This window comes from Coregonus clupeaformis, chromosome 27 (assembly GCF_020615455.1).
Source record: "Coregonus clupeaformis isolate EN_2021a chromosome 27, ASM2061545v1, whole genome shotgun sequence".
Taxonomy (NCBI): domain Eukaryota; kingdom Metazoa; phylum Chordata; class Actinopteri; order Salmoniformes; family Salmonidae; genus Coregonus; species Coregonus clupeaformis.
Genome location: NC_059218.1, coordinates 51,969,831 through 51,987,812, shown reverse-complemented (window position 1 = coordinate 51,987,812; position 17,982 = coordinate 51,969,831). Strand labels below are relative to the sequence as shown.

General features: G+C 45.7%; 1 protein-coding gene across 3 annotated transcripts in view; it reads right to left on the bottom strand.

Moving 5' to 3' along the window:
• The window catches only part of rassf4a (Ras association domain family member 4a), a 108,277-nt gene that overhangs the window by 6,527 nt on the left and 83,768 nt on the right, over window positions 1–17,982 (bottom strand). For 2 of the 3 annotated variants that reach the window (XM_041866198.2, XM_041866199.2), the window contains exons 4-5: window positions 1,135–1,250; window positions 983–1,065 (exon numbers count right to left, since the gene is read on the bottom strand). In XM_041866198.2, the coding sequence (XP_041722132.2) occupies window positions 983–1,065; window positions 1,135–1,250 (199 nt within the window). Of the gene's footprint in view, window positions 1–982; window positions 1,066–1,134; window positions 1,251–1,829; window positions 1,918–17,982 lie in introns of all 3 variants that reach the window. The other variant, XM_041866200.2, reaches the window with a different exon arrangement.

The window sequence follows — 17,982 nt, the reverse complement described above, 5'->3', positions numbered from 1 at the left end:
AACAACTATATGCTTAACATTGGTAAAGAGATTTTCATGACTTGCAATACTGTGCTTCTGAGAAAGGATGGTTCCCCCCTCTCTACTCCCTGCAGCTGGTCCGGGCGTATCGTTAAGGACATGGGGTGACTCAGAAATAACTTGCGACTCGAGATAGAGATAACTTGAGGAACAGAACCGACCTATTATTGTTTCCAACCATCTGGGCTTCGGAGAAACTTGGTCACACAGCATAAGACAAAGAGCCTCTCAGAGTGACCACAGTTCTTCAGTCTATCCTGTTATTCTCAAATCTTTCAAGGGCACAGCTGTGTGGAGATATGAGGTGAACAGAGGCTGGCTTGAGCACCTTTGACAATTCTGTCAGCGGAAAGGAGTAACGTTATCACTTGTTTGTGCACTATGACCCGATACACATAGCCACAGGAAGAAAACAAGGTAGTTTATGATGCCCGAACTTCTGGGGAGGGGTGGAACCAGCCATGGCTAAGCATTTTTAGGTCTGCTATATAAGACCCTGTATTCGCTGTATGATTTTAAGCCTCGGTCTGTGGGGTCGACCAGCTTCCTTATTGCAATTCGTATAATAAAGTATTGATTGTATGAAGAATTAACAAAGTCTCTCCTTATTGGTTAGAATTTCCACGACAGCAGAAATGTGATGAACTGACTTGTAGGAAAGGTGGCATCCTATGACAGTGCCACGTTGAAAGTCACTGAGCTCTTCAGTAAGGCCATTCTACTGCCAATGTTTGTCTTTGGAGATTGCATGGCTGTGTGCTCGATTTTATACAACTGTCAGCAACGGGTGTGGCTGAAATAGCCGAATCCACTAATTTGAAGGGGTGTCCCCATACTTTTGTATATATAGGGTATCTTAAGATGAATGCACTAACTGTAAGTCGCTCTGAATAAGAGAATCTGCTAAATGACTAAACATTTAAATGTCCGTCTGTCTGTCTGTCCGTGTGTGTGTACTTACTGGTCAAGGCAGGGTCAGTAGTTCTGTCGAGTATGTTGTTGTTAGATTCTGTCTGCTTTGGAAGAACCTGGGATCTCTCATTCCTACAAACACAAATGATTGACATTACTGATTGGCACTCACATAGGCCTAGTGTGTGTGTGTGTGTGTACCTGTTGACTCCTCCGTATTGGAGTCTCTCGTTGTCGTCGTGCATCTGCAGTCTGATTGGTCGCCGCAGACCCCAGTAGATATTCAACAACCCCTCGACGACCAGCACTTCCTCCTCCTACACACACACACACACACACACAATAATCATCATGTCAGCAGCCATGCTGGCTCAGAGTCAGGTGTACGTGCAAGGCCATGCACAGTCACTTGCAGGTTCAACCCTCTCATCTGGGGGAAACTGGGAGTGTCTGAACCATCCTATTGGACAATACGAGGTCATGTCTGGGAGAGCAGTAATCATGAGTCAGACCAGCCGTGTGCTGCTGTATGACACATACTCGCTTTCAGGCGGGTTTTAATGACACATACACATATACCGGACTGTTTGAGGAAGAAACCTAATGGAATTTAAATTCCATTCAGTCAGGTGGAGGGAAAAGCTTCATATTGGAGCAAAACTGACCTGGGATCAGTGTCTAGGTCTATGGGGAGCATCTTCATAGTGCCAGCAGACTGGACTGGGTTTGCAGAGAAAAGAGCAGCTCAGAAAGATAATGACAGCACAGAAACAACGTTGTAACAACATTGACAATCTAGAGCCTAAAATACTTGATGTTATACATCTACAGTTGTTACATGTCAACGTTAAATCAGTTCCCCCAGAATAATAGCAGCAAGTTAGAGTTCCACTTGCCATCATGGACCACATTGTAGCAGAATCACACGTCATTTTCTGAACAGTACCATTGAGAGAGTAACAAGCCGCTTCAGATGGTGTTCATCTAAGATAAAAGACAATAAGATTTTCTGTATCAAAAACAAGCTGATTCTGTAGGCCCAGCATTCAGTATCTGAATTCAGTAAAATTAAAGGAATATAGCAAGTCATGGTTAAGAATAAGAATATTATTTTAATCCTAAAATAAAACCATTAAAATTGAAAGAGGCCTGAGAAACAGAACTCTGGAAAAATGTAATTGGTTGTTACTGTAGGCACAGTGTGTGTGTGAGTGAGTGAGTGAGTGAGTGAGTGTGTGTGTGTGTGTGTGTGTATGTGTGTGTGTGTGTGAGTGAGAGCAAGAGCAAGAGCAAGAGCACAGAGAGAGCGAGAGAGAGAGAGAGAGAGCGAGAGAGAGCGATAATATGTGTGTGAGAATGAGTGTGTGATTCTCCCAGGGCTTCTTTGTTTCTGAAATGTAAACAGTCAGGAGTCAGCCCAGCCTGCCTATGTTTCTCACACACACACACACACACACACACACACACACACACACACACACACACACGCGCGCACACACGCACACACACACGCACACACACACAAACACACACACACACACTTCTCAGCCTTGGCTTGCTCCTCCCCTGCAGTGTGTCTGTATACAGTGGGGACATTTTTTATTTAGTCAGCCACCAATTGTGCAAGTTCTCCCACTTAAAATGATGAGAGAGGCCTGTAATTTTCATCATAGGTACACGTCAACTATGACAGACAAAATTAGAAAATAAAATCCAGAAAATCACATTGTAGGATTTTAATGAATTTATTTGCAAATTATGGTGGAAAATAAGTATTTGGTCAATAACAAAAGTTTCTCAATACTTTGTTATATACCCTTTGTTGGCAATGACACAGGTCAAACGTTTTCTGTAAGTCTTCACAAGGTTTTCACACACTGTTGCTGGTATTTTGGCCCATTCCTCCATGCAGATCTCCTCTAGAGCAGTGATGTTTTGGGGGCTGTCGCTGGGCAACACAGACTTTCAACTCCCTCCAAAGATTTTCTATGGGGTTGAGATCTGGAGACTGGCTAGGCCACTCCAGGACCTTGAAATGCTTCTTACGAAGCCACTCCTTCGTTGCCCGGGCGGTGTGTTTGGGATCATTGTCATGCTGAAAGACCCAGCCACGTTTCATCTTCAATGCCCTTGCTGATGGAAGGAGGTTTTCACTCAAAATCTCACGATACATGGCCCCATTCATTCTTTCCTTTACACGGATCAGTCGTCCTGGTCCCTTTGCTAAAAAACAGCCCCAAAGCATGATGTTTCCACCCCCATGCTTCACAGTAGGTATGGTGTTCTTTGGATGCAACTCAGCATTCTTTGTCCTCCAAACACGACGAGTTGAGTTTTGACCAAAAAGTTATATTTTCGTTTCATCTGACCATATGACATTCTCCCAATCCTCTTCTGGATCATCCAAATGCACTCTAGCAAACTTCAGACGGGCCTGGACATGTACTGGCTTAAGCAGGGGGACACGTCTGGCACTGCAGGATTTGAGTCCCTGGCGGCGTAGTGTGTTACTGATGGTAAGCTTTGTTACTTTGGTCCCAACTCTCTGCAGGTCATTCACTAGGTCCCCCAGTGTGGTTCTGAGATTTTTGCTCACCGTTCTTGTGATCATTTTGACCCCACGGGGTGAGATCTTGCGTGGAGCCCCAGATCGAGGGAGATTATCAGTTTATTATCAGTCTTGTATGTCTTCCATTTCCTAATAATTGCTCCCACAGTTGATTTCTTCAAACCAAGCTGCTTACCTATTGCAGATTCAGTCTTCCCAGCCTGGTGCAGGTCTACAATTTTGTTTCTGGTGTCCTTTGACAGCTCTTTGGTCTTGGCCATAGTGGAGTTTGGAGTGTGACTGTTTGAGGTTGTGGACAGGTGTCTTTTATACTGATAACAAGTTCAAACAGGTGCCATTAATACAGGTAACGAGTGGAGGACAGAGGAGCCTCTTAAAGAAGAAGTTACAGGTCTGTGAGAGCCAGAAATCTTGCTTGTTTGTTATTGACCAAATACTTATTTTCCACCATAATTTGCAAATAAATTCATTAAAAATCCTACAATGTGATTTTCTGGATTTTTTTTCTCATTTTGTCTGTCATAGTTGACGTGTACCTATGATGAAAATTACAGGCCTCTCTCATCTTTTTAAGTGGGAGAACTTGCATAATTGGTGGCTGACTAAATACTTTTTTTCCCCACTGTAAAAGGCCCTGCCTCCCACGTTTTATGCGCTAAACTATGTACAATATTGCTCTGCTCATACTCTCACTCACACACACTCGTGTGGCCGGTCACACACTTGCTCTGCGGACCAGCTACAGGTCTGTCAGTCTCAGAGAGACCCCATGGAATGTCTTTATGGACAAACACACACACAAACAGAGACTAAGGGCTCTATTCAATCAGGTCCGCTTTAGCCGACATCCGCATGGCGGTTGCTTTGGTGGTGTTGGAGGTGGAACTGTGTTAGAGCTGTCAAATCTACAAGCGGCTCCTGGCATTATACCTAAAGCGGACATTGCTACTGGCTGCACCGAGTCGCATTAAGAGAATTCCCTTGTTTACAAGTTCGAACACTGGAATGTGAGATGTAATCTAAACCTCGATTAGGCTGATATACTGTATATATCAACAAATTGGCGAGGGCACTAGAACAGTCAGCAGCATCCGGCCTCACCCTACTAGAATCTGAAGTCAAATGTCTACTGTTTGCCGATGATCTGGTGCTTCTGTCCCCAACCAAGGAGGGCCTACAGCATCACCTAGATCTTCTGCACAGATTCTGTCAGACCTGGGCCCTGACAGTAAATCTTAGTAAGACAAAAATAATGGTGTTCCAAAAAATGTCCAGTTGCCAGGACCACAAATACAAATTTCATCTAGACACCGTTGCCCTAGAGCACACACAAAACTATACCTACCTCGGCCTAAACATCAGCACCACAGGTAACTTCCACAAAGCTGTGAACGATCTGAGAGACAAGGCAAGAAGGGCCTTCTACGCCATCAAAAGGAACATAAAAGGATCTGGTAAAAAATACTTGAATCAGTTATAGAACCCATTGCCCTTTATGGTTGTGAGGTCTGGGGTTCACCAACCAAGAATTCACAAAATGGGACAAACACCAAATTGAAACTCTGCATGCAGAATTCTGCAAAATCATCATCCGTGTACAACGTAAAACGCCAAAAAATGCATGCACAGCAGAATTAGGCCGATACCTGTAACAAAATGTGGAAAAAGTCAAGGGGTCTGAATACTTTCCAAATGTACTGTAAATCCTCATTATTTCGTAAGATGGTCATACCAAGGATCATTTAGCTATTTTATTTAGAATTTTAGGACCCCTGTTGGTACAAAAAAATATATATATACATTTGATTAAACTATTGGCCTTACTGCTATTAGCCCATAGAAACTCGTTGAATAACAGATTCATACATGAAAAAAAATCTAAATCTAAAAGAAGTATGTTTTGAAGTGTCTGTCCTATATCTGTGAGATATAAGAAGCTCAGGAAAAAAGTCCTGTGACACTTGTGGGGGTCGTAGAGCAAAACGGAGAACACCATCATCAACACCATGGTGTTCGTGAGAGTCATCTATAACATTTGCTAAACTGTGTACGCAACCAATAAACTTTGATTTGATTCAATGATATTGTTTGTATTTGTCATTTCTCACTTTATGTTTGCACATTTTTGTTGTTGTTGTAAGATTTAATTTCGTTTTTACAGGTTTAATTAGACAATAGACATTTCACGTTTGCATATTAAATGCATCAAAATCTGTATATAATATATTTTAGGAATACTAAAGATTCCAAACTGAGAGCAAGATAATATAATATAATAATATGCCATTTAGCAGACGCTTTTATCCAAAGCGACTTACAGTCATGCGTGCATACATTTTTGTGTATGGGTGGTCCCGGGGATCGAACCCACTACCCTGGCGTTACAAGCGCCGTGCTCTACCAGCTGAGCTACAGAGGACCACAGATGAATCTAAATATGATACAAGTGCTTGACTTGGGCCAGAACACACCCGTACTGAGTACCGGCACCTTAAATGATCTACTGTTTGATTATCGGCAGATGAAAAATATTGGCACCTAATTATAAACAGTCCCGGCACCCAAAATTTGTACTGCCACTTATTTCAGTCCACTTCAAGCACTGTCTGAAACACATTTTACTTCTGAGATTCTGTCCTCTGTGCCGCTGATAAATGGTGCTGAGCGGTTAGTGCTTTTTGAGGTCGTTTCGGTTTCGGTTCGATTATAAAAAAAGAATGACCGTTTTCAACTTCGATTTAAAAAACAACAACATTAAATGCACTGTGCATTTTGTGGGTTGAATGCTGTAACAACACAGAATAAAACAATGAAGTCCCATGATTGTAGTAGCTGTCAGCGTCTGGGTGCAGTGGGGAAACGGCATCAGGCGCAGGACACAGAACTGAGAGATAAATGGCTTTCCTAGAATCCAAGTAAACCATAGCAAACCCTCCACGCAGGGAAGAGCAAAACAACAGCTCAACAGACGACGTAACAAACAACAATCACGCACACACTCAGGAGGGAAAACAGAGGTAATATAGGGAAACTAATAAGCCTAATGAGTAACAGGTGTGAACAATAAAGACAGAACTAGTGAGACACAGAAACATTGATCGGTGGCAGCTAGTACTCCGGTGACGACGACCGCCGAAGCCTGCTCGGAGGGGCAGCCTCGGCCGTATCCGTAGCTGCCCATTATACTGCTTATCACTTATTAACCATCATTTATTCACATTACTTTACTTCAATAAAATATGTCAGTTGTTGTGTATATTACATTTGTTTTATTTGATGACTATTATTTCATTCCAAGTCATCATCTCATCTCTATAGATGTATATACATTTGATCACTATTTTGTAGTTCTTCAAAGTAAATAAGGCATACTTTTATGAATGCTGAATACCAATTATCAATCACTTAGATTGTATTTTCACGTAGAGATACCTCGCAGCTGCTTTCTATATCACCTCACGATAGCACATTCTTCTCTGTTCCATAGCCGTCACAAAACAAACACAGACCGGACAAGTAGATGCGCAATGGATTATGGTTATTGTAGTTAATTACCACGTTTTATGCGCTAAACTATGTACAATATTGGCCTGTTGGAAACTAAAACACGCTACAACATCGCACAGCTCAGGCTGGATCTGATTTATCTCTAGAGAAACTGTGCGATGTGCGCATTAAGCTCACAGAATAAAAAATTACAAAATGGAATTCAAATAATTGAACAGAAGTCGGTCAATTAGTTGTTTAAAAAACGAAAAATTACATAAATCTCGGTTAATTGCTCAGCACTACAGATAAGTCATCCTGACAGACAGTGCAGCCAGTGAATCTGAGTAGCTCACTCTCCCAATCTGGTGGTGATCTTTCTAAACTGCAGTAAAGTAGTATATTTAAGCAGTAAGGCCAGAGGAGGTATGGTATATGGGTATATAGTCGTGGTATATTGGCCATATATCACAAACCCCCGAGATGCCTTATTGCTATTAGAAACTGGTTACCAACGTAATTAGATCAGTAAAAATAAATAAATACATTCCCATTATAAACTGGGTGGTTCGAGCCCTGAATGCTGATTGGCCGAAAGCTGTGGTATATCAGACCGTATACCACTGGTATGACAAAACATATATTTTTACTGCTCTAATTACGTTGGTAACCAGTTTATAATAGCAATAAGGCACCTTGGGGGTTTGTGGTATATTGCGTTGCGTCGTGCATAAGAACAGCCCTTAGCCGTGGTATATTGGCCATATACCACACCCCCTCTGGCCTTATTGCTTAAGTGGCAACCACCAGGGGTAGCTACAGCCATAAGCTTCAGCCTGATGGATCTCTTCCATGCCTTGAACCTTCAGTGTGTCAGTGGCTCCGACCAGAAACAACCCTTAATCCCTAGCCCTAGTCCTATAGCCCTATACCTTACCTCTATCCCTACCCCATAGCCAGCAGGCAAAACTTGGCATGGAATGCCATAATGACTGTAAAAGCAACATGATGATCAAATGAGTGAACTATATTTAATTACCTTCATAGCTTTAAAATGAGCTCAACCAGCACAAAGCAACCAGAACATGGAGTTAGAATAATAGAGAAGCTATGTATGTATTTTTGTGTAACTAGGCCTAATTCGCAACACTGCTCACACACTAAGTGGGTCAGAGCCACATGTAGACAGACAGACAGGAAGTGAATTACTACTGTCAATATAAATGAGTCTACTGGTACTTTTACTACCATCAACAATGTATGTAGGGCATTATAACTACATCACCTGACAACTGTTCAGGTCATATGAGCTTAAAGTAATAATGCATGCTCAATAACACACATGCACATGACTCATGCACTCACGGACCCACCCACGCATGCACGTTAGCACGCAAACACACACACACACACACACACACACACACACACACACACACACACACACACACACACACACACACACACACACACACACACACACACACACACACACACACACACACACACACTCAAAACCGGTTTACCTGGCACGAAATCCAAGTACAGGTCCTTACAAAAATAATTTCAGTGTTTGAAACAGTGGTGAACCGTGACTATTGGATGTACAGTGCCTTGAGAAAGTATTCATACCCCTTGACTTATTCCACATTTTGTTGTGTTACAGCCTGAATTCAAAGTTCTGGCTTCAGACCAAGATTGTGAAAGTCCTTGAGTGCCCCAGCCAAAGCCCAGACTTGAGTCTCATTGAAAATCTGTGGAAATACTTTCTGTTCACAGCCACTCCCCATCTAACTTAACAGAGCTTGAAAAAAATTTGCAAGGAAGAATGGGAGAAAATCTCAAATCCAGACGTGCAAAGCTGATACAGACATACCGTACATAAGATAACTCAAAGCTGTAATCACCGCCAAAGGTGCTTATACAAAGTATTGACTCAGGGGTGTGATTACTTATGTAAATTAGATATTTCTGTATTTCATTTGCAAAAATGTCTAAAAACATGTTTTCACTTTGTTGTTAAGGGGTATTGTGTGTAGACTGCTGAGATTTAAAAAAATATTTAATCCATTTTGAATTCAGGCTGTAACACAACAACATTTGGAATAGGTCAAGGGGTATTAGTACTTTATGATATATCCAATACATCATATCAAAATTCAAAAATCAAGAAAATAACTGAAACAGAGCATCACTTAATGCGCACAACATTATATTGTGTAGTCGGACCATTCTAGTGTAGACTCTAATGCAGGAGAAGCAATGCTTTTTGATGACAACATCAAACAGGCTTGAGCCGTGCTTCGGGCTGCAGCTCACACGGCGTGGCAAAGCTGGGCATGGACCCCCCCCAGATAGAATTTGTGCCCCCCCCCCCAGTTTTGTTTCTCCATAAACATAAGAAATAGTATATGAATTACCCTGCCCGGTTTTGCCAATGTAGCGCTGCCGGTCCTGCCAGTAGGCGCAGAATGGGACAGAGGTGTCACGCGTGCTGTAGGTGGGTGTAGTGGTGGAATCAAACGCAGAACACCGAAGGATAGTCCAAACAACTTTAGTAATTCTCCAAACAGGAAAAATGACAACACTTGCCCGAAGGCAAAAATACGCACAAAGGCGAAATAGCAACAAGCGCACTAACAGGTGCGTAACGCTCCAACGCAGTGGAGGAAAGCTCAACCGAGCGAAAGGGCGAAAATAAGCCCTACACACGACAGACCAAAATCAATAACACACAACACTAGACAAACACAACGAGAAACTTATAGGACACTAATTACGCTAAACGAGAACAGGTGTGACAACAAACAGACAAAAGCAAACGAACATGAAACATACAACGGTGGCAGCTAGTATTCCGGAGACAACGAACGCCGAAGCCTGCCCGAACAAGGGAGAGAGGCAGCCTCGGCCGAAACCGTGACAGTACCCCCCCCTTGACGCGCGGCTCCAGACGTGCGCCGACTCCGGCCTCGGGGGCGACCCGAGGACGCGGAGCAGGTGCGTCGGGTGCCCACGATGGAATTCCGTCAGGAGAGACGGGTCCAGAATGTCTCTCCTCGGCACCCAGCACCGCTCCTCCGGACCGTACCCCTCCCACTCCACTAGATACTGGAGACCCCCATCCGACGTCTCGAATCCAAGATGGACCTCACGAGTACGCCGGTGCCCCTCGATGTCCAATGGGGGCGGAGGAGTCTCCCTGATCTCACTTTCTTGGAGTGGGCCAGCTACCACCGGCCTGAGAAGGGACACATGGAACGAGGGGTTAATACTTTTATATTCAACAGGTAGTTGTAATTTATAACACACCTCGTTCAACCTTCCCAGGACTTTAAATGGCCCTACAAACCGCCCGACCCAGTTTCCGACAGGGCAGGCGGAGGGGCAGGTTTCTGGTAGAGAGCCAGACTCGATCACCAGGTGCGTACACCGGTCCCTCACTGCGGTGGAGATCGGCGCTCGCCTTATGACGTCGGAGGGCCCGCTGCAGGTGGACGTGTGCAGCGTTCCATGTCTCCTCCAAGCGCCGCGCCCACTCATCCACCGCAGGAGCCTCGATCTGGCTCTGCTGCCAAGGTGCCAGAACCGGCTGGTACCCTAACACACATTGGAAAGGGGTTAGGTTAGTGGAGGAATGGCGTAGGGGAATTCTGGGCCATTTCGGCCCAGGGAACGTACCTTGCCCACTCCTCCGGCCGGTCCTGGCAGTATGTTCTAAGAAACCTACCCACATCCTGGTTCACACGTTCCACCTGCCCATTACTCTCCGGGTGGTAACCCGAGGTGAGGCTCACCCGAGACCCCCAACCGCTCCATAAAAGCTTTCCAGACTCTGGAGGTAAATTGGGGACCTCGATCAGACACAATATCCTCGGGTACCCCGTAGTGCCGGAACACATGGGTGAATAGGGCTTCGGCAGTTTGCAGGGCGGTAGGAAGGCCCGGCATGGGGAGCAAACGACAGGCCTTAGAAAACCGGTCCACAACGACCAGTATAGTGGTATTCCCCTGTGAAGGAGGAAGGTCAGTAAGGAAATCCACCGAGAGGTGGGACCATGGTCGCTGTGGAACGGGCAGGGGTAGTAACTTACCCCTAGGCAGATGTCTAGGCGCCTTACACTGGGCGCACACCGAGCAGGAGGAAATATAAACCCTCACATCCCTTGCCAACGTGGGCCACCAGTACTTGGCACTAAGACAGTGCACTGTCCGGCCGATACCCGGGTGTCCAGAGGAGGGTGACGTGTGAGCCCAATAGATCAATCGATCCCGAACCTCGAGCGGAACATACTTCCGACCCTCCGGGCATTGTGGTGGACTAGGGTCGGTGCGTAACGCCCGCTCGAGCTCAGCATCGACCTCCCACACTATCGGTGCCACCAGACACGACTCCGGCAGTATGGGAGTGGGCTCCACGGACCTCTCCTCCGTGTCATACCGCCGAGACAGCGCATCTGCCTTACCGTTCTGTGACCCAGGGATGTACGTGATCTTAAATGTAAACCGGGTCAAGAACATATTCCATCTAGCCTGCCGAGGGTTTAGCCTCCTCGCTGCCCGGATGTACTCCAGGTTACGGTGGTCCGTCAAAATGAGGAAAGGGTGTTGAGCCCCCTCAAGCCAGTGCCTCCACACCTTTAGGGCCTGTACCACGGCTAACAGCTCCCTGTCCCCTACGTCATAGTTTCGCTCCCGCCGGACTGAGCTTCTTGGAATAGAAGGCACAGGGGCGGAGTTTGGGTGGCGCGCCTGACCGTTGTGAAAGCACGGCTCCAATACCGGCCTCAGACGCGTCCACCTCTACCTGGAATGGTAAAGAGGGATCCGGATGCGCCAGCACTGGAGCCGAGGTAAACAGGTCCTTCAGCCTCCCAAATGCCCTGTCCGCCTCGGCAAACCACTGCAGACGCACCGGGCCCCCCTTCAAGAGAGACGTGATGGGAGCTGCCACCTGTCCAAAACCCCGGATAAACCTCCGGTAGTAATTCGCAAACCCCAAAAACTGCTGCACCTCCTTCACAGTGGTTGGTGTTTGCCAATTACGCACGGCTGACACCCGGTCTACCTCCATCCTTCTTCTTCACAAAAAAGAAACTCGAGGACGCAGGGGAAGTGGAAGGCCGTATGTATCCTTGTCTCAGAGATTCGTCTATGTAAGTCTCCATAGCTTTCTTCTCCTCCTGAGACAGAGGATACACATGGCTCCGTGGGAGCGCAGCTCCTGCCTGGAGGTCTATCGCACAATCTCCCTGCCTATGGGGCGGCAACTGCGTCGCCCTCGACTTACTAAACGCAATAGCCAAATCCCCATACTCAGGGGGAACGTGCAATGCGGGCACCTGGTTTGGACTCTCCACCGAGGTAGCCCCCTACGGAAACGCCTAAACATCTACCCACACACTGGGCAGACCACTCCATCAGAGCCCTCTCCTGCCACGAAATAGATGGGTTATGGGTACTCAACCAGGGCATGCCCAGCACCACCGGATACGCAGGAGAGTCAATCAGAAATAGCTGAATCATCTCCTGATGACCCCCTGCGCACACATCCTAAGTGGCGCAGTGACCTCCCTGATCAAGCCCGCACCCAACGGACGGCTATCTAGGGCATGAACGGGAAAGGGACATCAACAGGAAGAAGGGGAATCCCTAAAGCTAAACAAAACTTCTTATCAATAAAATTCCCAGCCGCGCCTGAATCTACCAGCGCCTTATGCTGGGAATGAGGTGCTACCTGTGGAAAACTCACAGGCATACAGAAATGTGCAACAGAGAGCTCTGGGTGAGTGGGGGCGCCTACTCACCTGGAAGGAATCCCCAGTGCGGGACCTGTCGTCCTCTCCCCTAGGAGGCCTTCCCCAGCACCTAGCCGCGGTGTGTCCTCCCCGACCACAGTTGGTGCAGGGGATGGACCCCCAGTAAGCCGACCCCTCCTCTCTCTAGCGCCAGCGCCCCAGCTCCATGGGACACGGCTCGGAGGCGCTGGAGGGTGAAATGGACGGACCCCCCTCGGGACGTCCGCGGGTAGCTAGTAGGTTATCCAGCCTGATGGACATGTCGACCAACTGGTCGAACGAGAGGCTGGTGTCCCTACAAGCCAGCTCCCGACGGACGTCCTCTCGTAGACTACATCTGTTCTCCACCTGGAGAAGGAATCCCTGACACCCGGCCGCGGTTCCATCGTAGGCCCTCGGGAGCGAGAGTCGGACTCCTCGAGGTTCCGGTGCGGGAATGGGCGGACTGGCCAATGGTGCTGGCAGGGAGGGTGGCGGTGGAGGCGTTCCCCAGCCTCGGATGGTGGTGATCACCTCCTGCAGTGCGGTCCCCATCTGCAGGATCTGGTCCCGTTGTTCCCGGACCTGGTCCTCCAGCGTCGTCTGGGCTGCTGCGGCTCCTGCTGATTCCATTATTGGTGTGTTATTCTGTCACGCGTGCTGTAGGTGGGTGTAGTGGTGGAATCAAACGCAGAACACCGAAGGATAGTCCAAACAACTTTAGTAATTCTCCAAACAGGAAAAATGACAACACTTGCCCGAAGGCAAAAATACGCACAAAGGCGAAATAGCAACAAGCGCACTAACAGGTGCGTAACGCTCCAACGCAGTGGAGGAAAGCTCAACCGAGCGAAAGGGCGAAAATAAGCCCTACACACGACAGACCAAAATCAATAACACACAACACTAGACAAACACAACGAGAAACTTATAGGACACTAATTACGCTAAACGAGAACAGGTGTGACAACAAACAGACAAAAGCAAACGAACATGAAACATACAACGGTGGCAGCTAGTATTCCAGAGACAACGAACGCCGAAGCCTGCCCGAACAAGGGAGAGAGGCAGCCTCGGCCGAAACCGTGACAAGAGGCTATATGCCGGGTGTGCCCTCATGATCTGAGGAGGGGGGATGTAATATTTAGTAGTTAAAATCCCCAAATGCATTCTGACTGGGCACCTAGCCATTCAATGTCATAAGGTACCGCCTTCATTACCTTGTTTAGGAAGCTCATTGGATCCCAGGGCGGGGTTTTTTTTCTTACAGAGAGGGGAAAAAGTTGTTCACTTTTGCAGACAGCTAGGCCTATAGATAATAATAGGCTAGCTAGTAGCTACTAGCTTCGTTATGTTTTGGTAGCGGCGCGCTGAATAATTATAGCTTGTTGGCTAAGCTTTGATCAGCATGGATAGACCTATCTGAAAATGGCTGGGCACTGCCAAGAGCAAAAAAACTGAGGACCACCATGTCGATAGTGATGCCAAGCTCACAAACCAGCCTGCAGGCCTGACCACTGAGGTTGAGGAGCCTAGCATCAAATGTTATACCCACCCATCTCCCACACCATCTGCTGACCAACAAGAAGCACCTCCGTTACCCCAGTAACTAGCACCTGACGACCTGTTGAATCTAACCAAAACTGAACTAGTGGAAGCAGAGTTAATTGTGGCTCGCACATTCGTGCAAAGTGAAATCTCAACCACAGCCAGCAACAACAAATGGACCCCATTCAGTGTTCCTCAAAGATATGGCGGGCCTTTGTCAGCAATGCCAACTGTGCTGTTGGCACTGAAACAAAATTTTGGGTGCATCTACAGCAATGTGCAAAAATGTGTTCTCCACCCTGAAGAACATATTCAATAAACACAGACTCTGAACACAGAGCATGTTACATCAATGAAAAGCCCAGCTTGTCCAGCTGGCATTTGAGAGTGACCTGACAAGTACATTTAGGCAGGAAGGAGAATGGAATCAGAAACTTCTCATTAGTTTCAACACAGCATCGAGGAGGCTGCAACTCTTCTAAATGGTAAGCTACAACCTTTATCGCCCTGGCCGCCATGCCAGAATGATTTATTCATTGGTTTTCCCTTGTGTAAGCCTACTGGTTGTTTGGCAAATGTTTTAATGTAATGTATAGTTTAGGCCTTTGCTTTTTACTTCAATGCATCTTTTCGATTTATCTGTGATTCTTAATGTCATTACTTGCTTTTGCGGGTCTAATTGCTATTGATATATACACAGCTTTGCGTTATTTGATGGGTATAGGGACAATGACCAATGTAGCTTAATTGGTTGTGCTCTAAGGTGAGCCCTGGCTGTCCCCTCCAGTGGTGTTGAAATTGGCAGCGCATCTAATGTTATCCTTTCATGACTGGCGGTAGCCTTCTGTCCATGGTCCTGAAATCGATGGTTGCAGTGTGTGCTGTTTTAATGAGCACATGTTTTAATGAGCACATCTTGGGGTATCAGTCTTTGTGGGGCTTCTCTTCAACATCGTGTGCGTTCTTGTGTGAAAAATGACAGTTGTTGTGAATATGGCTGCATTTCAGATATACCTTTTATTTTTATTTTTTATGTTGTATGTTGCAGTAGTAGGACCAATACTGTGTGTAGCTTACTAAAATAAGTAGGCAAACGTTCACTCAGTTATCATTAATTTGCATTACACATTAGTTGTGAGATTAGTATTGACATCACTTTTACTGTAGCCTATGAAAATGACACAGTCTACTTTTTCGCCCCCTCCCTGCTCTCTTGCTATAGCGTGTGTGTGTGAAACTCTCCCACACAGAAAATATTGCGCACCTGGAGAAGTAGCGGCTTGGTTACGCTCATTATGTAGTGTCACATATTCAAAAGTAATGTAGCCTATAGTTGTAATTATTTACGTTTAACCTATGAAGCCTGTAAGAATCTTTGATAGCCTAGTGGTACTCATTCTGTTGAGCTGAGCTGTGTGTGTTGGTAGGCGCAAATTATGTGTCAGTCTATGCGATATACTTGTATGTGGTAGTGGGGCCATAGCCGCGGGAAGTAGGGGTGTTGAGGGTGCTGCAGCACCCCCTGAAAAATTGAAATTATTATTATTATTATATTTTTTCACAAAATTATATTACTCCTGTGTGAGCGGGCAAAAATATTCCTCAGCAATTCCAAAAGACAACAGTATAATAAATTCAACCACACATAGGCCTAACTATTGATTCAGGACCACGGACAGTTACTTTGAGTCAGAGCAAAGAAAACAGGCCCACAGCATGCTGATAGAAACAGCAGTCACACACAGCATCAAATAATGTTAAAGAATAAGCAGTCCATTCACTCGAAAATAATAAGTCAGTAGACCCCAATCATAACAATACAAAAACACAACCATTTAGCAATTCCAACACGAAATGAACAAGCCAGCTATTACTTCCCATTACAAACATATTTTATCACGTTCAGCACACAAAATAACCGGTGATCTAAAGTTCAAATGCAACAATGTTTCACGCACATTATATCAAAGAGATTAATAGCAACAGCAAGCGAATTTCAATAAAAAAAACTGTGCCACTCAACAGATGATGATCATTTGAAAACGAAGTCCATCCTCCGGTCCTTCTTTATGAAATGGGCAATGGCAGGGTCATATACAGTTGAAGTCAGAAGTTTACATACATCTTAGCCAAATACATTTAAACTCAGTTTTTCACAATTCTTGACATTTAATCCTAGTAAAAATTCACCGTCTTAGGTCAGTTAGGATCACCACTTTATTTTAAGAATGTGAAATGTCAGAATAATAGTAGAGATAATTATTTATTTCAGCTTTTATTTATTTCATCACATTCCCAGTGGGTCAGAGGTTTACATACACTCAATTAGTATTTGGTAGCATTGCCTTTAAATTGTTTAACTTGGGTCAAATGTTTCAGGTAGCCTTCCACAAGCTTCCCACAATAAGTTGGGTGAATTTTGGGTCAGGTTTGTAGGCCTCCTTGCTCGCACACGCTTTTTCAATTCTGCCCACGAATTTTCTATAGGATTGAGGTCAGGGCTTTGTGATGGCCACTCCAATACCTTGACTTTGTTGTCCTTAAGCCATTTTGCCACAACTTTGGAAGTATGCTTGGGGTCATTGTCCATTTGGAAGACCCATTTGCGACCAAGCTTTAACTTCCTGACTGATGTCTTGAGATGTTGCTTCAATATATCCACATAACTTTCCTTCCTCATGATGCCATCTATTTTGTGAAGTGCACCAGTCCCTTCTGCAGCAAAGCACCCCCACAGCATGATGCTGCCACCCCCGTGCTTCACGGTTGGGATGGTGTTCTTCGGCTTGCAAGCACCCCCTTTTTCCTCCAAACATAACGATGGTCATTATGGCCAAACAATTCTATTTTTGTTTCATCAGAAATGTGTGGAGTGGTTGAAAAACGAGTTTTAATGACTCCAACCTAAGTGTATGTAAACTTCCGACTTCAACTGTTGTTTGTCCTTCGATTTTATATCTGAGAGTAGTACTTTCTCAATTGAGATCAAAGCCAAGGCTGACAGTCGGGCCTGTCTGGTGGTGGAGTAAGTCTTGATCCGTTTCAGGGCGGAGAATATCCTTTCAACTGAGGCAGTGGACACGGGAATGGTCAAGATCAGACAGATAAGGAGATACAGTTGGTACATACTCTCATTCAGCCGCTTCTAACTTCCGGTGAAAATGGAGAAGATCGGCAGGGCTCCTACCCTCGAAGTCAGACATGGAGTACATCACTCTGTGAGTTCAGTTTTGAGCCACGGCAGATCATAGTTGGGACCTAGATTTCCTCGAGACTTGAGAACAAAGTATTTTATCATTGTGAGAAAGAGTTTCTCTGTGCTGCTGCTCGTTAAGCTGAAGGTCTACTCTTGTGTCCCCAAATGTTTTTGAACTCACCGTAGCTCGCAGGTGTGAAGTTGAGTCTTGGTGGCACAGAGCTGACTTCGTAAAACTGGCTTGGTCTTTGAAATCAGTACTGGCCGAGGTTTACGTCTTGTCGGTGCTGAAGAGTAGACAATAATCTCAGCAGTGCATCTGCTTGGTTTGCTCACACCCAGTCATCCACGGTGTTAGCCTCCCCCTCTGCATAACATTTCATTTCTAGTTGAAAGTTAATCTTGAAAAGGGCGATGCTAACAAGTTAGCCATTTCATCCTCCTCGATAACACCTGCTACAGCCACCGCCATT